Here is a 25,018-nt window from a genome sequence, read left to right on the forward strand (position 1 = left end):
TGTTGTGAAAGCGCTTGAAGTAAAACATGAGCATCAATGACAAAATGTTGATTGTTTTAGGTGAGCTTGTGTGGTATTTGACACTGAAACTGTTCAAATTCCCACTTTCCTTTGAGCTCTTTAAACCACAAAGCTGAGGTTAAAAGTACGTTATCATTGAGAAAACTATCTCTATAAGGTCCACACCAGAAAATCCATTTAGTAGCTGCTTCATCTGCTTATGAAGATCATTTGATTTGATCAAAAGCTCCACAACAGCTACTAAATGGACCTAGTGGACAAACTTAATGGCTGCTCGGTTCAATCAAATCAACTCCATTGTGTCAGCAATGCACCGTGTGCTCGGTTAGGCACGACAAACTCAGGGAGCGATTTATTATTGGAAAAAGAAAAAGATGTTGTATTGAGTCTATTAGAGATAATTGGGCAAAGCCCCTCAATACTGCTGGTTGTGTAAAAACCAGTTGATTAATCACTGCAGACATTGTGTCACACTATTGATCGTGGCAAAAGAAGGCAACGATGTGACATTAAAGCAATAGTGAGCGTACCTTCATTGTGATAAGTGTTACTTGAGGCTGGATCAATCTTGAATAATCATCATCATAATAATCATAATACCAGTCAGCCATGCAGATCCATTGACACAACATAAAAAAAAGACAAAGGAAGTTTGAGAACATTTAATATCCAATTAAAATATATTCCAGTTTATGTAAGAGCAAAACATTGTTAAAAACAAAAAGAAAGACAAATGTGTAAAAATGTTTCCATTGGCGTTCCGATGTCTCATAATATCCCAAATGACAACGGCTTTTAATAAAAACTTTATGGATGACAGAAAACTGTAGATATGTTGTATAAGGATGAATTTGTACTTCCATGTTAGCTGTACATTTATTTGTCATGTAACATGCTGGTTATTTGTACTTTGACAACAATACATTTTCTTTGAGTACAAAAATAGGAAAGAAAATATGTTTTTTTCTCTCAAATGTATTCTTTTTCTTTTTTTGTTGCTGCTGTTTTTGTGTCCTCTGGTAGCTACTGTATCGTCTGGCTGTATACCAGTTTAGCACGGGAGCTAAACACAAACGGCAAACCCTAACCGATCAAATTAAACTATTTTATTGACTTCAACTTCTCTGTGAGGAACTGAGCACATGGATCGTAACAGTATTTTGGAAGTGCATTTTCTATCATATTGTCTTCTCCACTTGTTTTAAACAGGCCTTTGAACTCAAAACTATTATGGGATATATCTAAATACCTTCTCTGCTGATATTTATGGCTTTGAATCCATTTAACCCATTGTTTATTCAACTGGACTTACCATCAATAGCAAAGTGTTTGATGAATAAAAACGTACTCTTCCTGAGGGGACTTTCTGTGAGATGTTGTTTGGCAGTGAAAATGTTCAGGAACTGTGGAATGAATGCAAAAATCACTTAAAAATACACAACTCGAGTGATATTTCAGTGTTTTAAAACATTGTCAATGGTTTTTCACTGGTGTTGAAATCCCCTATGTTAATCCTGACTGGATTATCTAATCTTTAAAACTGTCCAATCACATAACTGACATCTGTAAAAACACAGGTACACCTCTGAACTGCTCTCTGTGAGGTAGGGCGAGTTGACGACCTCCTGTACTTTCCTCGTTACTTCAAGTGAGATGGATACCATGTCATTTTTAAATCTTCCTCAGCTGTAACTAAAGTACCAATACAGATGTTCATCCCACAGCTAGAGTGTGCTGGAGAAGGAGGAACAATTCAAAACAACACGGTATCATTTGAATCACTTTAAAAGAATTTGGATAGTGAAATATACTCGTTTAATGTTCCTATAGAACGCAAACTAGTAGGAACATAATTTAAAAGAATTGGAAATAATTAAAATCCAACAAATTCCGTTTAACAATTAAAAATACTTTTCCAAATATACAGAAAACAAAAACATGTTGAACATATTTTACATTTACAAGTCAGTTTGAGCATATCCTTCAGCACTAGTTTTTAGCCCGGGAAGACTTGTTGACGGACAGGCTGGCTGGTGTTAGACGACGGTCACGGAGTAAAGGCGACAAACAACTAAAACAAAACAGATTCAAATAAAAGTCTGCTACATTTGGTGAAGAAAATAGTGCAGGGAAACACAAATGTCAAACAGCGTGAGAAACAGAGAGTTTGCAGTACAGGCTACATTTCCCCTTAACTACAGGTGACGTCAAAGACCGTAGTTATGCCATATTTGAGGAGTCACCGGATGAAAAGTGATGTCTTTTTGTAAAAATGGAAACACACATTAGGAATTTTTGATAACTGCTTTTTTGTTATTGTTGTTGCGACTAGAGAGACTTGGTTCTCAGGGAAGGTTCTGTAATACAGTAAGTGTGTGTGTGCGATTAGAAGTGTGCTACATCCGTGTTAGATGTAGAAGAAGGAGCCCCGCTGCTCTGGACAGTATATGTGTAGAGTGAAGAGTCATCAGTACTTGCTGCCGGAGTCATTAGTAAAGCGGCTGATGTAGGCTTCGTAGATGGTGTCCAGGAATGAGCTGTCAGTCTGAAACACACAAGCACGGCTCATCATACTGTACGTCTGTGTGCATGCATGCATATTCTCATAATTAACAAATGGACAGAGGGAAATGTCGGTAACATTTTTTTTATACCTGGATCATGTGCAGCATTGTGGCCTGAAGCTGGCTTCTGGAAAGGACTCTGATGTCCACCGGCAGCGGGGGTCTGGACAGGGTTGAGGGGGAACAGCAGCTCTCCTGGGCAGCCGCCGGCAACCCGCCGCTGGACTTTGCCTGAGTGAACACACTGGGAGAGAGGAGCAGGTTGGGGGCCACAGTGGCCGGTATCCGCTGGGGGGAGATGACCTGGATAGACAGGGAGACTTATTAGTAATCCTTTTAAGCAACCTAAAAATAAGAATTTACATAAATGTAAACAAGTAAAAGACAAACGCTACTTCGTAGTGCTTACCTGAAACTGCAGCGCAGCCTTTTGGCCCTCGGTCTGGTTTGAGACCGGTCCGACTACTGAGCCTGCACCTTGACCTTGAGTGGGCCCCAAGAACCGAGGGGCCAGTCCTGGACAGAGTCGGGGGGGTTCGTGGGAAGCCAGGCTTTGCTCTTGCTGGACCAGCTGGAGCTTTTGCAGGAGCTCATGAGGCGACACCACACCAGACATCTGGGAAGACAGACCTGAGCGGAGAGCACGATTAGAGGATTAGAATCATTCTAACGAAGAAGAGATAGATACATAGTCAAATATCTGTAGGTAGGTCTGTCGCAATTATTACATAATTGCCTGTTCTAACTAACCAGCATAGTTTTGTCACATTAGAAATATTCAAGGAAACTGATGTCATACCTTGTGAAGGTTGAAGGACGTGGTCAGTGGTCACCTGAGATGGCAGCAAACCTGGGAGAGCAGAGAACATATTAAGGAAAATGAGTTTCTACTCATCCTTCACTTATTATTTACAATGTGACACATGTATGTGGTACATTTACTCAGTACATGGTCATACTGCTTGTTCATAGCATAATGACAGGATAAAAGATGTCCCCACCTGTTCCCTGTATAGCCGAAGCTGACTGGCTGTTGTGCTGCGCCTCCGTTTGAGGTTTAGCGAGGCTGAAAAACAGCTGCTGGCTTTGTTGCGCTTGAAGGTGGGAACATGACACAGGATCCACCAGCACGGGCTGAGAGGAGAGGTGAGGGTTCTGCTGCAGAGGAGGCAGGTTGGAGGAGGGAGGAGGTGGCTGGGTTTGGAAAAGTCTCTTGATTGGGTCAGCCTGCAGCTGTTGCTGTTGTTGCTGTTGTTGCTGTTGATGATGGTGATGAAGGAGGTGCTGCTGATGATGATGGTACAGATGGTGATGGTGGTGGTGAAGCTCCAGCGGCACGCCGTTGTCACACAGCCGGTTCTCGGGGGACTCGGACACGGTCTGAAGGACGCCTCCGACCACCCCGACTCCCCGCTGTCCCTGCATGAGTTTCTGGATGGCTGGGCAGTGCTGAGGCTGGTTCTGCTGCTGCTGCTGCTGCTGCTGAAGGGCGCCAGTGGGACTCGGCAGCAAGCCCACGACGGCGTTTCCGCCGTGTTCCCCGACTGTTTGTCCTCCAATCACAGCCCTGAGCCCTCCATCTGAACAGCCAACCACGGCGACGTTGCCTCCCTTGGAGGTCGCACTTCCGCTAGAGTTCACCGTGTCGTCGTATTTCAGTGAGCGGGCTACAGGCGGGCGCGTGACCCGTCCCGTCGACGGCCCCGTCTCGGGGGCAGCCATAGGAGGGACCGGGTCAGGTTTGGATGAGTGTTGAGGTTGTTGAGGTTGTTGAGGTTGAGAGCCAAAAAGAGTGGCCAGAGAGAGAGGCTTGGGTTGAGCACTTTCACTGTCCTGGATGAGACAAAGGGAGAAAACTAACTGCGGTTATTTCTGAAGGGTTTTTAACAAATCAGGCGGACTACAAAGGGTTATTAACACCCTAGAATGAAATAGGAAGTGGATGAGAATGTGTTACCTGTGTGTTCGGTTTAACAGGTATTGGTTTGATCAGGTTGGGGTTTCCATAAATAACACTGCTGCCACCAATCTCCTTTGGCTCCGACGCAGACTTCATGTAGAGAGGCACATGGATAAAGGGGGAAAAAGAGATAATGTGACGCAAGGAGAAGGCCAGAGAGCCTGGAGAGAGGAAGATCTCAGGTGATCTGTGCTGCCTATTGGTCAGTATGAGGAAATGCAAACAATCAAATTAAATGTGTCAAATTTCTCCAGAACAAAAGAAATCCACGGCAAAATATGTTTTCTTCTTTTTGTTAAGGAAGCAGATTGTTTGGTGTTATCCTACCTTGTCATACTCTGTGCGTGCTTTGGTCAACATCTGGATGATGTCCACTGCCTTCTCTTCACTTCCTCCTCCGCCTCCTCCTCCTCCTCCTCCTACTACTCGTCCTCCTCCTCCTCCTCCTCCTTGTCCAACTCTTCCTCCAAGTACTCCCCCAAGAACTCCTCCTCCTCCAACTACTACTACTGATCCTCCTCTTCCTCCTGGGGACAACCAGCCCCCCTGGGACTGAGCCAGGGCCTGCTCCTGCTGGGTCAGACTACACACACACACACACATATAGGTCCACGTGAGAATGCATTACAGATCCATACAAGACAAGCAGTAAAATGGAGTACTTAAGTCAGGATAAGACAAGCAGTTTACACCTAATATATGTTTGAAATGTAAAAGAAACAATCGCTCAGCCTGGGAGCAAAGCTCATTCAAACATACTACGGTTGTCATTAGTTGACAGCCCAGACACAGATCCATTAATAAACAAATGACGGATCATAACTCACTAGTCCCTGTTTAGTAGACACAGTCACATTTCATTCCCATTTTGTTTTCTCCAACTGCTGTATACATACACTTTGTGGTGATATAAGCACTTACATCTTCATCCTCTGAGCAATGCGTTGACAGTCCTCCTTATCGTAGAACCAAATGCCATGGATAACCACTGGGGGAGTGAGGAAGAGAGGGACAAAGAGGAACAAAGAGAGAAAGAAGTGAACTTTTTGAACATAAACAAACTTGTAACAAAAGGTGCTGGTCCGGGCTGATGCCCCGGTCAAAGATAAAGATGAAGTAGAGCGTTGAAATGATGAAACTGCCGGCTGAATTACGAGACGCAGCAGCCAGTGAGCTGCAATACCCTTACAATCAAATGATCGCACAGACATTCTGTCGCACAACTCCTGCTGCCGTGACATCAACGCAGGCCCGACAGACGCGTAGAGCGTGTATTATTAGCCCTGCTGGGTCTAAACCAGGGCTCACAGTGAGTCATTTCCCAAAGGGCAGCAGAAGCCTACAGTGCCGTTACACAGTGAAACATGGGCCCCTGGAGTCTCTTGAACTGCACAAACATGGTCAACAAGGGAGGAAGAAGGCAACACTAAAACCCATTTGCCATAGGATTACACTGCAGTGAGCAAGTAGGTTGCATTACAGTACACAGTGACTCATTTGACTATTTTCATTTGCACTGGCTCCAAAAGCATATTGAAAGAGATGGTTGTGTGATTATTCAATTCCTGTCAGTGTGGAGAGATTCAGAATTGCCCCAAAAAATAAAAGCAGTAAAGGTCTAAAACTACGTCCAGATCCCAGAGGCCCAGTTCCTTCATGTTTCCACTCAAACAAGTCTCTATGTGTCGCATGAATACTGAGGCACCGGAATTTTGGTACAAAAACAACATAAACCTGTTTCCACTTTCTTATCTAACAACAAAAAGTCTCCTAACCGGAACCAGACGACGCTACATACACATGGCATGTACATCATCTCACACCACAGCACGCTAACTTTCTACAGTGAAGATGAGGTCGATCGTAACAAGGAAAGGAGGCCACCGAGAGACAGAGAAGTAGTCTGCTGTATGCGGTGGACACATTTACCCCCACAGTCAAAAAGACACAACCACACACATTCCCACAGACAGACATGCACAAAAATATACACAACACACACTCGGCTACTGAGGTCAGTATGGTGGGACACACACACACACACACACACACACACACACACACACACACACACACACACACACACACACACACACACACACACACACACACACACACACACACACACACACACACACACACACACACACACACCAGTTGAGCCTGGGAAAATCAGCCCAGTACAAAATAAGTAACTGCAGTGGGAGAGCGTCTGCTGGAGCCAGAGCCTCTTAGTGCTCGCTGGGGATGAGACTGTTTGAGATCACTGAGACACAGACTCAAAGTCAGAGAGCTGGAAAATTAAGGGACAGATGTGAAATAGGAAGAAGTGAGGTGTGTTAGAGAGGAGATTATCATCAATTCTAACAAGAGAGAGGAAACATCTAGTTCTGAGAGCTCTTTAGCTGTCAGGAAAGTGACTGAGTTTTGTCAAATAAGTGAATTGAAGGGAGGAAACAGAGCTAGATACAAGACTCAAGTCTCTTTGACCAGTATGCTGCTCTGCCTCGCCCCCCCAGAGAGAGAAAGACAGAAGATAATAAAGAGGACAAGATAAAAAAACGTTCAATAGAGATGATTATCACACATTTTAACTGCACTGACCTACAAAAAGCCTCAGAGCAAGAGAGATAGTGGGAGAGGGAGAGACGGAGTGGGAGGAGGACAACAAAGAAGTGGCAACAACATTACACTTTCAGGGTGAAAGTTAGAGAGACAGAAAAAGAGAGAAAAAAAGGGCTCCAGTCAACAACACTGGAGACCGAGAGAGAGAGAGGGAGGGAGAGGGAGAGAGAGAGAGAGGAAGAAAGGCAGAGGGACATTGAATAAGTGAAGCAGAGATCCTGACAAAGTGAACCGTCACATGGGGCGGAGAGGACGACCAACGTCACTAAGCGAGAAACGTCCATCCTGAACATGACATTTTGGACGAGGAGTATTGGAAACGCCGGCAACTATCACTCTGCTGAAGTCTGTAAGTGATCCAGGACTTCAGCGGTGTGGTCCTTACAAACCCTCCTGGGACTACGACAAACCAGACCATCTCTGGCGCACGTGTGATCTCTGCTGTAGACCTTCACTCAGTCTTCAAGTGGGACTTTGAGTATTCTTTTCGTCTGGCTCAACTACTGCTCTGTTTGGAGTTGCGTTTAAAATACATTCTTGGTTAAAGCTTTTTGTCCAACTTGCACAGCAACATTGCATTTTCCAGGAAGCTTAAATGCGCTTTGAGAATACAGTAACGGTGTTTGGCTGGAACCCAAACTGCACTTTTGGACTACTCGCAACATACTTTTGTTTCGTTTAGACTTCGTATAGTCAGAAATAGGCAGACATATTTGTTAGCAGCAGTGTTGTCCAAGATGGATTAGGTGTACTTTCACTGCAGCATGTGATCGGCTTTGTGGAGAGAGTTCTCGGTGCATCAGTCATGAGGAACAGTGTTGATATTATTTGGGACAATATTTAGTTTGTCAAAGTTAGGTGCACTTACAGTAACACACATCTATGCTTGGAATTGTTTTCCCAGAAGAACCATCGCTTACTTTGTAAGAATGGAATTCATGACATTGGAGGAGTAAATATAGAGATTTGCAGCTATCGAAACTCATCTAAGAAGACATTAACCCTCTTGTTACACCTTCCCTTCCTGTTGAGGCTTAACTGCAGGTTCATTTAAAAATTGTTCTTTTTCTCTTGATGCCAAGTTCTAAGGAGGCATTGCCACAACCGCTGTGTCAGCTGTATGTGCACTACACCTGAGAGACATTTACACAGTGTCACTCATCACAGAAGTTCACTATCCTTTGCTTCGGAAGAAGAACAATCTTATCAGAGGAAGTGTCACATCACCTTTGGCATCACTTTCGTTGAACCTATTATACGATTTTACCGGAGTTGCAATTTAAGGTGTAATCTGAGCAACTTCAAGTTGTGGAGAGACTCAAAAGAGGCAACTACTACCAGACTGTGAGGCTCCTGAGAGACCAGAGGAGCCATGCTGAGAGGCCTGTTTCAGAGGAAACCTAAACATGAGAGGCTGGAGGAAGAACCTGAGGTCAGATTCAAAGGCTTGCTGGTGTCAGAGACAGACCTGGGATACACATACGTCCAAGCTGGAGGTAAGACCGCCCATACGTCTGATATACAGTGGAGTGCTGACGTTAACATGAATGTGGGCCACAGTACATTTTACAGGTATGTTCTCGATTAAAGAATTGATCATTTGGCCTATAAAATCAGAAGATTGTGTAAATGTAAATGCTATTTTTAAAAGGCCACGGTGACGTCTTCTAATCTGTTTTTGCCAGAAAAGACAAAGACCGAAACACAATTACTTGGTTTTCAAAATAGCTGCGTGTTCGTTTATTAAGAGTTTCAGCTCTTTCAATTAATGAACAAACTTCCACACCTTTGCGCTCTGCTTCATAATGATTACTTATAACGAGAGTACAGGAAAATGAAACCAACTTCTGTGCAGTATAATCCCAAATCTGCACGAGTGGGTCAATGGCACAGGAAGACATGAATGTCCTGCACACACTGAGAAGACTGTAACCTAACGTTTTAGAAGATTTTACAACACAAATAGGTTTTAAATGAAAAGACATTCAAATGAGTTGTTAGTTAGCAGTCACAGTATCTGGTGGAGCAGACAGATTCACGAGCCACACAATCAAGACAGTAACACGGCCAAGGTTAGGGGTTGAACTAACTCCATATGCACTGCAGATAGTGGGCCCACTGACGCACTGCCTGGGATAGTAGGTGCCTATAGGAATGTAAAAAGCTTTCTATCCGTGTGCCTGCACTCGGACATTTGCCAGAGGAATCTCGACTTGCTCAGACTGAAGTTCTCTTCCCTTAACCGTGCTCTGTTCTGTTCTGTGGTATATCTTCATTCTCCACCGTCTATTTTTAACACGGGGTGCCACTTTGTGCCAACTGCCATTCCAGGAAGTAGCGGCAGTGCTGAGAGCTACATGTTTATCTAAGGATAAGATTCCACGACCCTTGCTCAAAGAGGTCATGACACGGTGGGACTAGCAACATTACCAACAGCCCGAGGCCTAAATAGTCACTCACTGATGATCACGTGACATTTCGATGTCTTTTAGAGCATCTGCGGTGCTGTTTATGTGTTTTTAGCTGAATCTGGCTAAACCTAGTCACGTATCCGGATGCAAAAATAATTATTCAGGGTCCAAAAATGCTGGTGAATCACAGCAGCGATGGCGATAAAAATCAGCATGATTACAAGTGTTCTGTATCTCGCCTTATTTGCCTCTTTTATTATCCGTCTCTTATCAGCGTAATCGTCTGGAGCCACTGACCATTAGGTTTGTACTCGCCCACTCTTTAACTCACACAACCCCTGCCCATGTTTTCTCTTCGTCAGAGGAAATGCTAATCAACTGAGATGTGATTATTGGTTTTATGCGTTTTTCAATTCCTCTCCTTCCCCAAAAAATGTGAGTTAGTTGTTGCAATTTATCCCCCATTACCGACGCTCTGACCACATCTAGAGGGAAGTATTTACCACAGATCATCTTTAATGTGTCCCGACTGCAGTTACACCTGGTGTAAAACATATTAAGGGATCACAGAGAAATGTTGATCTCTTACACATTATTTCACTGAGCCTTCAGGGTGTTTAATGAAATACTACAGTAAGGGGATCAAAGCAGGCGTGAGGAATCCACTGGTGTCTAAACACACAGCATTCCACCTGCCGCTCACTGAGCCTGATGGAGTGTGAGACCATGACAGAGAGGGAGGGAGGTCTGTGTCTTTCAGCGAGTCCTGAGTGAGTGTGTGTTTATGTTATCAGTGACTGTTGTGGTGTATCTAATCTCTGCTGGCTGGCTTTGTAGTGCTGTCAGGCTCTTGTCCCAAAGACACACTCTGCAACGTGTGTGTGTGTGTGTGTGTGTGAGCCAGATGTAGGTCTCAGAGGGAGACAGGCTGAGTCACAACAATGCTTCTGCTCCTTATAAGGAACTGGCGGTTCCGACTAAAACGAGCAGCATGCTGCACACTTTGGTCACTCTGTCAAATTGTTAGTATTTTATCTAACTTCCTCCCTGTGGCTATCGATGCACCTGTCATTTTTAAGTGCGATGTGATCACATTGCTGTCAGGTCGTAAAGGTCACAGAGATATGGTCTCATGTGGATTTTGAGATGAAATATACACAATCGAATGTAAATATTTTTCAAGCGTTTGTCACAATGTGTCTGGCTGCTTGTGAAACACAGCTCAGTCTATTCAAACTATTTAGTCTATGTGGCTAGTCCTGGTATTTAGTCATCTCTGATTCACTGCAATGAATATCACACTATAACAAATGGCAATGGGTTCAAAACTACACTTACTGTGCCTGCGCATGTAATGTGCTCAACAGGTGTTGAGATGACAAACAACTGAAGGCATCAATAATGAATAAGCAGACATCAGAAGTGGGTCTGTGTGTGTGTGTAGCTGCGTGTTTGTCTCCTTACATCGCACATTGCGGTAAAGCAGGAAGGGGTGCTGGAGCTGGAAGTCCAAGTCTTTGGTGATTGGCTCCGTCAGGTTCTCCATGCTGAGTCTGTTCATAATGGTGAAACCATGCCTGGGAGAGGCCAGTCTGAAACAGAAATAAGTGAGTCAATAACAACTTGAAACAAGAGGCTCTTCAGCTGTGTAATGTCCTCCCGTATTGTCGTATTATGATTTATTACACAGAAACAGTTGTGTTTAGTAATAAAATATGAATAAAGCTGAAAAATCCAATACTCAATTTAGCATTTAGTAATGAAGTCATTACCTTGTGTAGATAAAAAGCGTTCCTTCCACCTCTGTCTTCTCCTAAAAAACACATACAATAAAAGAAAAATTAGCAAAGTGATATAACTGGTTTAACCAAATCTCGTTGTTGGGGAAAAGTAAAATGAAAATATTTTCAAATTAAAAGCCCTCCCAAAAAATTATGTTCCAGACCAAGCAGCTGAATTTAAAGTGATAGTCTTCGAGGAACACAACAGTGAGAACTTTTTTTAAATGCGTGTGTGGTGCAAAGGGGCAACGTGCATCTAAATATAATCTGTGGTACAATATTCCAGGCAATCGAATAATAGAGGGCTATACGCTTCGATTGTTGAGGAAAATAACTCTTTAGACCCTCAACAACAATAGCTGGGGTTAACTTTATGGTACAAGTTAAGTTGGGGCAAATATGTGTCAGTGACAAAGCGCGCCTATCAGGGACGAAGCTAAGCTAAGTTAGCATATTAAGTAAAGTTAAGGCTTACCCACTCATTTGCCCTGTTGTTATACGTATACAGGGCAACTTGACTGGCCACGTCCACGATGTCATTGATGTATGGGTCTTGTCGCTGCAGAGCAGCCAGGCTTATGTCCAGTCCTTTAGCGGTGAGACAGCTGCTGCTACCTGCAGAAGTCGCTGTCATTGTTCCCTATGGAGAAGTTAGCTCGCTACCTAGCTTCAGCGGCTAACGAGTCGCAGGAAGATGAGATAAAAAACAAACCAACAGCAAGGTTAAAAAGTCAATTAAATTGGTAACTATCTAATAGTTTGTTTTGTAATTTAATATTTGTAAATTTCAAATTTTAAAGATGTAACGAGTGCTAACTGCCATGAGTGAGTTTGTCAGCGGCCATGTTTAGCCAGAGAGATTGTAAACAACCAGACATGAGTAGTTGCGCTGCAGGGTTGGAGATTTCAGCCTTATCAATCAACATGGAAAAGTCGATGGACCATTACTGTTATCATCTGCAGGGATTTTCATTATTACTTTGCTCAAACAATTAATGATGATGTTATTGACAAAGTCCTGAGAAAAATGTCTATGTGCCATTAGGTATCATGTAGCTGTACTTTAATTTAAATTAACTTTACACACATTAAATCAATACTTATCAGGTAGCTTCATTTCATTGTCATTAGGTTGGCCGTGGAGTAAGTTTTTTTTATTTCAGCTCTATTTACTTATTAACCGGGTTGTATGGGCTACACACTGTGTTAGTGTATATATGGTTTTGGACACCTTGTGTGTGGTAGACACACAACGTTGTTGGGTCTCTTAGTATTTTAAGGAAAGACAGCTATCCTGTTTGATTCTGTTTTAATTTGACGTCCCTATCACTTCTTCCAATACAAGTAAGCAGCTCATGTTTCTCTTTTGTCTTTCACTTCTGTATATCTGGCTTGTGGGTAACATAAACACTGATGCTGACTGATGTCACCCAATCCTCAGTTACATTTCCCATAAAATGCACTAGGGGGCATCAAAGGGATGGATAAAACACAGCCCTTCCTGCTCGAGCCAGTCACTGCTTGGGCTTGAGTTGATTTGAAAAGCCCAGACAACAATGCACGTGTGTGTGTATTTGTAAGTATCCCCCAAGAGTTTTGTCTCAATGAGAGAGGAAATCCTATGAAAAAGCAGTTACACCATGCAACAAAAACTCCAAATAGAAACAAATTCACAGCATTTCTAATATATGATAAGGTTCTACAGTTGGTTTATCCAGCAATGCTGCTGTCCCCGTATCTTTATGCTGTTGCTCGTCTCCTTCCGAGGTTTATTCAGATGCTGTGTTTTAGCACAGTTTATAATGCACCAGTTTCGGAAATGATACAGGAGCACGACTTTCAGGACTGTAAATTCTTCAAATCCATATCAGCCATACCCATATCACACATTAAATGTTGAATCGCCCGACTGTGAATCTCCATATTCAGTTCAACATATGCTGTTCTGTTGCAAGGGTACTTGAGGGGAAAAAACACCTCAAGTGGATAAACATTAGCCCATTCATTCTGTTTCCATTTTATAGCTGATCATTTCTTGCATAATCACTCAATCAATTAGTTTTCAACCACTTATAAATACATACATGGATATCACTGAATTGCCAGCAATATATAGCCTTTGAAATGGTCCCTCCTCCTATCCTCTGCTGTGTACTGTGATAGCTGTTTCTGTAATTGGATTTATATTGTCACAGAGATGAACAACGGCTGGTGTGCATCCATCAACAGCCATGTCAGAGTGTCCTTGAGAAAAAACAATGACCATCCAACTGCTCACTTTACTGGATGAAAACATCTGTTTTAAAAAACGTTCAAATAGTGTCTCCACTTAAATGTGAATGAAGCTCTTCCAGGTCAGAATGACACGTCTGCCTCGCCATTTACTTGAATATAGCTGCTTTGGCATTCAGTGCAGGCCTGTGGGTATTTTGCGAGTGTGATTTTAGGGGTGATAGTGAACTGTTTCAAGGTATACTATATATATATATATATATATATGTCTATTTGTCAGGGTGTCTATCTGTTAGTCAGGGGGTGCATGTTGGTCAATGATGAGGTTAATGGTTTACATCTGCAGATCAATACTGTCACTAACCACTCAGTGAAGATTGAGTACTTGACTCTGATTGGTGGAGATAGAGATGCTGATGATTGGCTGCAGGCAGAAAGGATGATGGGATATAGCCAAAAGGCAGCTTGTTGAAATTCACCAAGTAAAGGATATGCATTGTTCTCACCTGTTTTATTTCCACTCTACTGCAGGAATATTTTTGGAACAGGCCAATTTCTTAGATTATGTGAACCTTTTGAAGAGATTCCATAATTCAGTCCTAATTTTCCTTACCGAATTTGTATAGCTTCATCAATGACGTTTCATAAAGAATAGTGCAATTGCTGATTTTCCAAACTTGCATAACCAAATTATACAATCAAATCATAAACCATATATATATATATAAATGCAGAATTAGATGCAGAAAATATTTTTTCTCAGATGGTGAAAAACTGTGATCTACTACTTTGGTAGTTAATCTTTCAAATTGTTTAAAGCAGTATTGCATTTCATTTTATCCCTCTATATTTGAAATGCTTATTCATTTTGAGGAAAAGAGCAACGAGGTACATTATGTAAATGCAAATGCACAGAAATGTCCTGGAATAACTTATTAAAAGCAACATTTAAATATTTCTTTGTGGTCTTTATTTGATTGTGGATCCCAAGAGAAAGCTTCATATTCATATGAAGTGTGTGAATCCATCAGAATGTGATTTAATTAATAAAAGTCTCAAACCTGAATCTCACATTGCACAGCTCTCAGTTGTCATGAGGGGATTTCCCTCTGACTGACCATCAGATCGTTGGTTTCCCACATGAGATACCAGCGTTTGCCTGTCCAGAGATTCCCAGAGACCAACCGAGCTGAAGACTCAAACACGCTCACACACATACAAAGGGGGTCGGGAACTACAAATATAGAACAGTCATAAATAGAATAGATATTCCATGTGCAGGGCTGGATTACAGAGCACATTTCTGTATGTGAGTCTGTGTGTTTGTGTCCCCTGGGCACAAGTGTCTGTTCCCACGACCTGCCCTCCATCCGTTCTTCCTTCTCTCAATCCTTTCTTCCGTCTGTGCGTCCATTCACTGGCCAGTGTAATCAAACAGAGACTGCTTTGGCAGGAAAGTGAAAGGGAGAGTCAGAAACTCAATGTCCGCCTGTCTCACTATCGTCACAGGGCTGATCAGGCAGACGTCTGCAGTGGTGGAAAGGAACTAAGTACATTTTCTTAAGTGCCAAACTTGAGCACACGTTTTTGCTTGAGGATTTACATTTTCTGCTGCTTTATACTTCTACTGTACCTCATTTTATGTAGAAATATCCTACTTTTTAGTCATTTATCTGACATAGTTATTAGCTGGTTTCCAATCTGTAGGCCCTTTATCTTTGTGGCCCGTTACAAAAAAAAGCAGTGTCTAGATGGGGCACTGTGTCATGTTTCTAGTGTCTATGATACGTTAGCAGGGATTTTCCTGCTTAACTTCTCAGATGGTTTCATTTAAATAACAGCATGAGGCCCAAAGAGTTCAAAGTATCCAATATTTCACACAAAAAGCAATGAGTAGAAAGAGTCCAAAAAATAAAATACTTAAGTCTGTAGCAGAACTTTGTCTTTTATTCTTTCCCCATTTGTCATCTCCCAACCTGTCAGATGTTAACTAGTTAAAACTAGTTCCGCCTTGACCAGCTTTAACAGTATATGCTACTTATGCATCAATTCACCAGTAGTAATAAACTAATTGTCTATTATATAGTGGCATGCCAGTCACAAGAGCACAATAACTTACTAACTGCTTCTTTTCCGAACAAGAAAATATTCAGTTTGTGCAACAAAAATTCAGGGAATGTTTCCATTCATTCATCAGCGCAGGTATTCAACAATCCCTCCAAATACACAGTACATTAACATAACATCTGCATCACAAAACATGCTGTTCAGAAACAGACAATTCATCAATCAAATGACATCAATAGAATCATTGATGCTGTCTCCCTGTCTTTACTATGTCTGCAGTGACACATGTAGACAGAAAGCTTTATTCTATTACAGGATGGTGGGTGGCTATTTTGTGCTACAGCACTGAACAAATGAATACAGGCTGGGTTGAGTCATCAGATTCACCTCCTGATTATAGCCTGCAGTGAGATTGACATGAGGCCTGCACATTGTGAAGTTCGTATTCAGTGTCAAATACAATCACATGGGATGGCCAAGTACCACAATTAGAATCCGAAAATACTGCTCAGTGGCTTCAACACATCCTTATTTATTGAGCCCAATCATTCTGTTTTGTGAAGCATCACCATTTACACATCTAAAAATCATACTTTAATACAAAGTATTGTGAGAATAGCTATTAAAAGACAGGAGCTGCTTTTCAAAATAAGATCAAGATCCTTCTGAAGACTGAGAAAATTATGGAAAAAAATATTTCTGTCTTATCTTTTATACCAAGCTGCCCGTGGAGAGCTTTTGAGGAAACAGCTTCATTTAAGTAGCGACATGTTATTTGTGCGAGCAGCTCTATCCACGAGCCTCAGTAGGCGATAGAGAGCCAAGCTGACTCAATGCCATCAAAGCTGGGTCCAGAGCTGTTTAGTTAAGAGCTGATGTTGTTTATTTTCTTTGACGTTTGACTCCCAAAATGAGCTTCATTTCATTGTAGTGTTCCACCAAGAAAATGGTCCCATGTCTCCAGAAAATGACTCTGTGTGCTCGAGGGGTCGGGGCAAATTTGTTCCTGGTCACGGAGAATGATGTCAAAGCAAACTTCACCGTCCTGAGGGCAAAGAGAAGAAAAAAAAGAAACATAGTTGAATTTTATTATCCTCTAGATGAAAACTTTCACGTTCGGTTTTTGTGCACTGACCTTCCTGAACCCATCTACTTTATGAGATTTGAGTCTGTATTTACTCGGCGTCCATAGATCTGAAAATCAGCTTCCATTGTGGTATCTCTCTGTTTAAGAGAGCCGCTGTATGACAAAATCAGAGCTTGAGTCATAAAAGAGTTGAAAAACCAAGTCTTTAGTGTGTGTGTAAACACGGTCTTGGCCAAAGAAAAGAGCGGGGCTGAAGCAGTCCAGATGTGTCGGGACTGTGGGCAAATCAGATGTAGGTATACATCTCCCATCTCTGTTTCCTCCTGCAGAAATGAGAGTCTATGCGAGGCTGGAGCCCGCTGTGGATCGTTATCCGCCTTCTTCCCCCCTCTCTCTCTCTCTCTCTCTCTCACACACACACACACACACACACACACACACACACACACACACACACACACACACACACACACACACACACACACACACAGACACACTTCATCAACATCATCATCATCTTTGTCTTCATCATCACCATCATCATCATCTGGATACCAGCTGCCGGTTCTTCACTGTTGCCTATATAGTCTCCCCTCCCTCCATATTTCTCTTTGGCACACACACACACACACACACACACACACACACACACGCACGCACGCACACACACACACACACACACACACACACACACACACACACACACACTCACACACACACATACACACACACACACACACACACACACATCTGGAAACAGTCAAAGCGTCTACATGCACGGGGAGGGGGGCTACCTCCCTCTCTCTCTCTCTCTCTCTCTCTCTCTCCCTCTCTCTCTCTCTCAGTATCACTGCAGAGCTGAGCTGCAGAGGCAGCAGAGGCAGAGAGAAGACAGAGCTCAAACTCCCGATCAGTGAGACACAGACAGACAGACAGATAGGCAGGCAGACAGACAGGCACACAGACTGACAGACAGAGACACCGCCGGAGCATCATGGACTGGATCAGGACAGAGAAACCGGTCTCCGGATGAGACAGGACGGCCTGGCTTCTGTTTTTGGGGGGGACTCTGCCATAGATACGTGGAATAACCGACAACCTATTGGGAGATTTAACCCCGTGCTACCCGTGATGGAATATTTACTCTCTTCTCATTTTCTAAATTTTCTCCTCTTCTCTTCCTCCTCCTTCTCCTCCTACACTACCTCCACCTCCTCTTCTTCATCCTCGCACAATTTGACACGCTGCTGAAGATGCGCACGAATGCGTCTTTTGCGCACTTCCATTGCGACCGTCACTGACAGCGCCCGTGCTTGGTAACCTTTTGAAACCTTTCTTTTTTTTTTGTAAGTCAACCGGGGGAGAGGAGAGAAAGAAAGAAAGCGAGAGAGAGAGAGGGCGAACGAGGTGTGAATTGAATTGAACGCGGTGCTGGTCTCATGTTTCTCGCCTAGGGCCCGGATGTACCGAGAGATGCACCGGTGCGTTTTCCCAACCGGTTCCGCCGAAAGCTCCTTTTTTCTTGCCTTCACCTCCATCATGGGGATTAGGTAATATTCACTCCATCCGAAGACACCCTCCCCATAAACAAAAATAACGGAATACCCAAGACTGTCCGTGTCAGACAGTTCCTTCCTCTTTTTCCCCCTTTTTTAATTTCTTTATTTTTGGGGGGGCTGTTTTTCCTCCGCCTCTCCAGCTTTGCTTGCCCTCTCTCTCTTCCATTCACCTATAGGGATAACGCCGGACTATATTTATGGTAAATGAAAGCAAAAACATGTACATCCCGGAGGACACCCTTGAGAACCATCAAGGTATGTGGTGTCTTTTGTATTTCAAACTGGCAAACATCTTTTAAGTGTGCATAGGAGAGGGAAGGGAGTGAGGGGAGGAGGGAGGGAGGGAGTAAGAGAGGTATGATGGTCTCGAAATGGGGACGGGATGGGGAGAGAGGAGGAGGGGGGGTGGAGGGAAAAGGGAGAGGGGTGTTCGCGCTCTCTCTCTCTTGTTTTCAACAGATGGACAGATGCAGTTCTTTCCTCCACTTTCCCTCTGTGTGCAGTTTGTTCATTAGACCCCCCCCTCTTATGTGCCGTTTGTGCAGCAAGTGAACTTAATAATCACGCAACAGGGCTGCAGGTAGCCGCGCGGACAGATACGGATGAGGCCTTTTCCTTGCTTGGCTTAGTCCACACTTGTTGGTTTGACAGGCCTGTCCGTCGAGGGACTGTGGCATAATGGGTGGGCAGTTGTCGTATTTAACCAACAGGCAGTTGTAGGCGGGTGGACGTTGTTGTTGTTTTGGACACGTTTGGAGATCTGGCAGATCTTGCCTCCCCAAGGTTTTCCGTTTTTTGGGGGAATAAACCAAACTGCTCTACGTGTTGTTGGCCATATGTCAGAAATTAAACACGCAAACCGGTCACTAAGGAGCTGGAAATTGAGCAGCGCCCACCGATACGCGCGCACTCGGATCGCCATCGATCCTCCCTTCTTCAATAATCAATAGTCGTATTTGTCACGTTACTGTCCAAGTTTGCACCATGTCAGCAGGACTCCTTAATAGCAGCGCGCGGGGGGGGAAATATATCGCCTAGAGATGACAGGTGGCAGAAGGAGGGCCTGCAGGACTTATTTGTCTGCTCACAATTGGGTTGATGGTGTGCTATTTCGGGGGAAGGCAGCGGAGGACAGTCGGTTGATTCGCGCGAGACACGACTGAAGTTCAGCACGAGTAGCTACTTTTTTTTCTATGTGTTTAAAAAGCAACACATGTGAAGCGAGTGAATCGAAATCCAGGGCTGTGGTTTGTTTGACGGTGAGGAAAGGGTCTGTTTGCATTGCGCAGTATTACGCGTCGCTCCTTCCACCCACGTTGCAGAGAGCAAAGCCCAGCAACGCGTCGGTTTATGGCCGGCCGGACCTCGTAATTCAGCGAAGGGGCTATTTATCAGATCACCAATGTCGTCGTCATGACCATCATCGTTGTCGTCGTCGTCGCCTTGGTCCACCACTTCCATCACAACCACATACCTCTCTGCCTTGGCGACAGGTTCCATAGCAACAGGGGATGAGGAGAGGGGTGGCGGTGTATGCGTGTGTTTGTGTGTGTGTGTGTGTGTGTGTGTGTGTATGTATGCATGTGTGTGTGCGTGCATCTGTGTCGCAGCGAGGCACATTTACCAACAGTTTGTTCAGAGGAGCTACTCATCAAAGGCTGAACGTTACCTGCAGAAGCTGCAATCGAGTTCACATAGTTTGATGATGGGCAGATAAAACACAATGGCATCATCGTGAAGGGCAGGTGTGTGTGTGTGTGTGTGTACAGTCTGTAAGACAGATCACATTCACCTTGATTGCCATGATGTCATCTTCATCTATTATTATCAAAAAAGGGGCCTTTTAGTCCAAGTTGTCAAAAGAAGTAAAGGGTGTTATCAGCATCACCATTGTCATATAAAGTAGAAGAACTTGAAGAATCAAGTAGATATTTATGGTTAATATTGCTTTTCATAGGAAAGCATTACATTCTTTTCAAGATTATGGAGGCCCTATAGCCCAGCATGAGATGATCAGTGACAGCAAGCTTTATTGTGGGTGACTAATGCCTTCCAAAAGTCTAATACATGAATTCAAATGTCACAGCAGCAGGTATTTCAGCGTCAGTGTGAGTTTACAGCTCAGGGTGCAAAAGAGCAACCCATTACATCAGGCTTGTGAATGCACAGCGTTTGACTCACTTACAACCCTTACTGGTGACTTTCCTGTTCAAGTCAAAGCGAAACAGTACGCCAGACTTCTCCAGATCAGCAGAACTGAATAGAATAACCATATTTGTGATGTTTTCAACCTGAATAAGCTTTTTTAGCTTCTTGCTTATCTGTGTAATTTAAGTTTATAGGGGCATTTATAGCAACTGTATCTCAGGCTGAAGTCTACCTGGGTGGTGGATTCAGCACCACGGACAGTTCATTCTTCATTTGTCTATTGACAGCTACATGACAGCTATTGAAGAGTTGCAAAGACAAGACATTGTCACTGAGGTATCCCTGATGGTGTCCTGCTTTGCTCTAGTAATCGTTTTGTCACAGCATTTTTAGTTTAGTTCATTCAATATAGACATCACAGTAGCATTATAATTGTAACATCCATTTATGCACAAGGACCAGATTCAATGTGTTCAGCGTTTGTAGTGAAACACTTTTTACAACACTTGTCCACATAGATGTATTATGTTAAATTGATCTATGGTATTCATTTTCCTTTATTTGTTAAGAGCAGTAGTGAGGGGGAGTATGGCGGTGGATATCATAGGAGGCACTTAATGAGTTTCCCGCAGATGAAAGATGAAGGCACTCTGGTTCAGTGTAGTTATTAGAGAGACCATCCTTTAACCAAAAGTATCAGCAGCCCCATCATTTTAACTCAAACCCAGAGTGTGTACGAAGACGATGAAGCTCTACCAACTCCTTAAACGCTGCCCTGTACCCCCACCTCTCTTCTCTGTCGATGGAGGCCAAAGAAAAGACAAATTTGTTATCTTATATTCTGAGGCTTTTTGTTCGACTTCCTGATACCCGACGCCAGCTGTGTCGTTGGTATTAGATTTCTCTCTCCGTTATCGGTTAGCTTCCATCTTTACATCCGCGCTGTAATTCAAAGAGACTTGATGTAACACATGAATGCACTGAATGCTCATGTTCGCTGAATGAACCAATTATACATCTACAAAATCCAACTTTTTACAAATGAATAGCCGTGCCTGTGTCTTTAAGACGCACAAACGCAACCTCGAATCACAGGCTCGTCATTAAATACTGTAGATGATTAGCTGATGTGGCGTTGAAACAAATGCACACCTGTGGCATCTCATGTCATTGTATGTAGAGCAGGGCCATTATTTGGAACACGTATACACATCCGTGCACACACACACACACACACACACACACACACACACACACACACACACACACACACCACTCATTACAGCAGCAGTTTACGGCAGAGTAATCAGTGAGTTGATTTTCCCTGTGGGCATTGTGCCAGAAGCATGATACCTCCGTTAGGGATATTAATTGGTTTCCGATGGTTACCCCGGGGTGCTGGCCACCTGCCAAATCACCTCACACTAATGATTCGACTTGATATGCTCAGTGATTCCGTTGAAGTCACCTCAAAAGACATGTTGCAACCGACCACTGATGTGTCCACTTCATATGCAGCTTCTCACATTCAGCTAATGCAATGTGCCAGGTTGTCAGCAGAGGTTTGTCACACGCTCACACAAGCAACTTTTCAAGAGAACATCAAAAAAAACCTTCCGTTCATCAGCTGTAAGATTTGGCAGCTTCAAGGACTCAGTTTTGTTAGACACGTTCAAAGATTATTCTAATTAAGAGAATCCATTTGATTTATATATATATAATACCTTGTTAGTGCGTTGCAGTCAAACATGACCCATTTTGATTAGAAACAATATCCTTCTTTACCCCCACCCTCACTCGCCAAACAAAAGCCAGCCAATTGAACTGGCATTTGCGTTCACACACAAGGAAGCGTTAGCGCGTGCATGTCCATTTCTGTTAGCCTTTGGTTGTGTCTGTGAGTAACAGAGAAACATAGAGACGCTGTGTCTCTTCTTTTCAGTGATTGTTCCTTGCCACATATTTCAGAGAACGTCATCACCTTCAATAATTGAGTGCTGAGGGAGAACTGTTGCATGTGTGTTTTAAATTTCGTGCTCTTTCTCAACCCCTTCTCTCAAATTCACTCAACCGCGGTTTGCTGACAACTGAGCTGCTTTACCAAAGGGATAGGGGTTGTTAATGTAGTTGTTTTTTGAGTGATATGGTTATTCAGTTTCGCTTTGCTCCTGCTTGCTGACTTTGGCCAGCTACTGTTGTTTCAGTTCAGTCTCACTGCTCTCACCAGTGTCATCTTCAGCAGCATCAGGCAAAAGCTCGACAAACCCTGTCTTGTGAAATACTGTATATTTAATCTCTTCTGAAATATTTCTATAATAATATACTATATATTATAATAATTCTAAAAAAAGACCACTCTGAGAAGTAGAAGGAAAAAAAGTCTGTGAAACAGAGTCTCACACTGTCAGTTCATAAGGCGTTATGCTCCACGCTACATGTAAAGGATCAGAGTACAGTCGCCACTGTATGTGTGTTTAAATACGCGTTAGTCACAGCTAGGTTGTAGCAGCTGTAGCAGAGGATGTAATGAGCGATTATGAGGCCAATCAGCATTAAATAAGTTTATATTGGGGCCTCGGAGTGTGTCAGGGCTTTGACTTAAGCATGTGACTCAATGACAGCTGCTCTTTAACGTAAAACACCATCTGAGAGACAAAAAAGACACACGACGGGAAGGAAAGAGGCCAGGGGAGGTGCTAATAGAAGAAGAAATAATAGAACAGAATGGCAGATTGCATTAAAAGATATAAAGGTAGAGAGATAGAGAGAGTAGAGACAAAAAAAAAAAGTGTGGTTTTGGAGATGGAAAAGAGGGATGGAGCAAAAAGACAGGCTGGCGAGGAAACAGAGGGGCAGAAAGGAGCAAATGGAGGCAACCAACGGGGAGAAGAGAGGGATCTGTAAGAGAGAGGAATAAAGAGATGAAATGAGGGAGAGTCAGAGGGATAGCCAGAGAAGTGAGGGAGCTCAGGAGGAGGAGGAGAAGGGGGGGGGGGGGGGGGGAGGATTATCCGTGACTCTGTCTTGCTTAAGCCTCTGGTTGCGTATTGGAAATCTATCCAGAGGCTGTCCTCTGCTCTTAGTGCTATCGGGCCTCAGTCTTCATTTCTGGTGGGACAATACGCCAACACCGCACGTACCGCGCACGCCTGTGTGTGTGTGTGTGTGTGTGTGAAAGAGAGAGTATGCAGTTGCAATTGGCCGCCTGCCCATATACATTGCACCTGCTTGGCTGCCTCCGTCTCTGTGTGTGTTGGTGTGTGCGTGTGTTGGAAAGGTAGGACACATAAGCACATGTCCAAACTGAGCGGAGATTGGACACACTCACCCTCCTAGTCTATTGATCTGGCTGAAGCCACCAGTGGAAATAATGACTCCAGACCTGTAGCATCCTCTTTTATACTCCCTCCCTCCCTCCCTCCCTTCCTCTCTCTACTTCACACTCTCGCTGTCTTTTTTCCTGCATATTCTCATCGTTCACCCAAAGTAACCCGTACATCGTATGTAGCGGTTTGAAATGAATACTTAAGTGCTAAAGGGCCTACAAATCCTCTGAAGATCATTGCGGAAAAAAGAGTGTTGAGGGTCGACTCCTCAAATTCATTTTGCAGGATCTTTCCACTTGGATGCAAGGGCATAGTTTCCATCCAGTTTTACAGCCTCGGTTTGATTTACTCGCTAAATATCTCCCTCGACAGCGTTGCATTACTGTCCAGCAGCCATTATCCAGATGAGTTTTGTGTTGATAAAAATATTGGTATCTACTGTAGATCATCTTTAATTACTACCATGACCTCACAGCGATAAGCTTTATGAGCAGGAGTGATTGGGTTTTTTCCGCCCTGGGTTTCACCTCTCAGGCTACTAACCGCCTGCCCAGGAAGTGAATCATTTCATCTTTATTTTGACTTGAGCTTGTTTTGAACCCCACTCAGCATAGTGAGTAATACAGCAGTTCAGGAGAAAAACTGCACAATGATGCATTGTCTATCATTAAGTATCAGGTCTCTATTTATTTTCTAGGGTTTCATCCTGATATTATTATGTCCTTCTAATTCTAAAACCAATCCTACATTCAGGCAAGGATAGAAACCTGTTCAATATTTCAGTCTTACATGTTGTTTACATGTCACGTGAACCTCGTGACGTCCCACAGAAGTTCTCCATGTGTGTTTAGACTCTGCCTCCTATTCTGCTACATTATAATGATGCTGCACAGAACAAACAACTCAAGAATCATGTGTTTGTGCGTGTGTGTATGTTTCCCAAGTTACAGGAGGAGCTGAGAGATGGAAGCGGTCTATATTATTCATGGCCAGCCATGCATTTCCTCTCTCCTGTCTCTATCTTGTCTGTCCTTCTTTCTCTCGTCGTCTCACAAAGTGTCTTTAGCCGTCTTTCCCCGTAGATAATTTGCTTTGTTTTCTCTGTCTTCTTCCTCTCTCTCTCACTCAGCCACACATTCAGCTTTAGTTCATTTCAGGGTTTATCGTTCAGCGAGACCACATTTTCCTTTCTTCTATGAATTAATCAGTCCATCTGCCTGCCTTTACAGTAACACTC

General features: G+C 43.4%; 2 protein-coding genes across 2 annotated transcripts in view; one reads left to right on the forward strand and one right to left on the reverse strand.

Moving 5' to 3' along the window:
• Window positions 1–668: 668 nt before the first annotated feature.
• Window positions 669–12,223, reverse strand: dcp1b (decapping mRNA 1B). The gene is made up of 11 exons (XM_076111440.1): window positions 11,838–12,223; window positions 11,354–11,394; window positions 11,046–11,173; window positions 5,467–5,533; window positions 4,873–5,128; window positions 4,543–4,635; window positions 3,587–4,418; window positions 3,385–3,435; window positions 2,995–3,215; window positions 2,676–2,888; window positions 669–2,566 (listed from the first exon to the last, which is right to left on the reverse strand). The coding sequence occupies exons 1-11, from the start codon at window positions 11,994–11,996 to the stop codon at window positions 2,489–2,491; spliced, it is 2,139 nt and encodes a 712-aa protein (XP_075967555.1). The 5' UTR covers window positions 11,997–12,223; the 3' UTR covers window positions 669–2,488.
• A 6,281-nt stretch (window positions 12,224–18,504) lies between these two features.
• Window positions 18,505–25,018, forward strand: part of cacna1c (calcium channel, voltage-dependent, L type, alpha 1C subunit) — a 149,910-nt gene continuing 143,396 nt past the window's right edge. The window contains exon 1 of the mRNA XM_076111439.1: window positions 18,505–18,562. Within this exon, the coding sequence (XP_075967554.1) occupies window positions 18,505–18,562 (58 nt within the window). The remainder of the gene's footprint in view (window positions 18,563–25,018) is intronic.

Source organism: Anarhichas minor, unplaced genomic scaffold (assembly GCF_050575085.1).
Source record: "Anarhichas minor isolate MPS153535 unplaced genomic scaffold, ASM5057508v1 ptg000045l, whole genome shotgun sequence".
NCBI classification, from domain to species: Eukaryota; Metazoa; Chordata; class Actinopteri; order Perciformes; family Anarhichadidae; genus Anarhichas; species Anarhichas minor.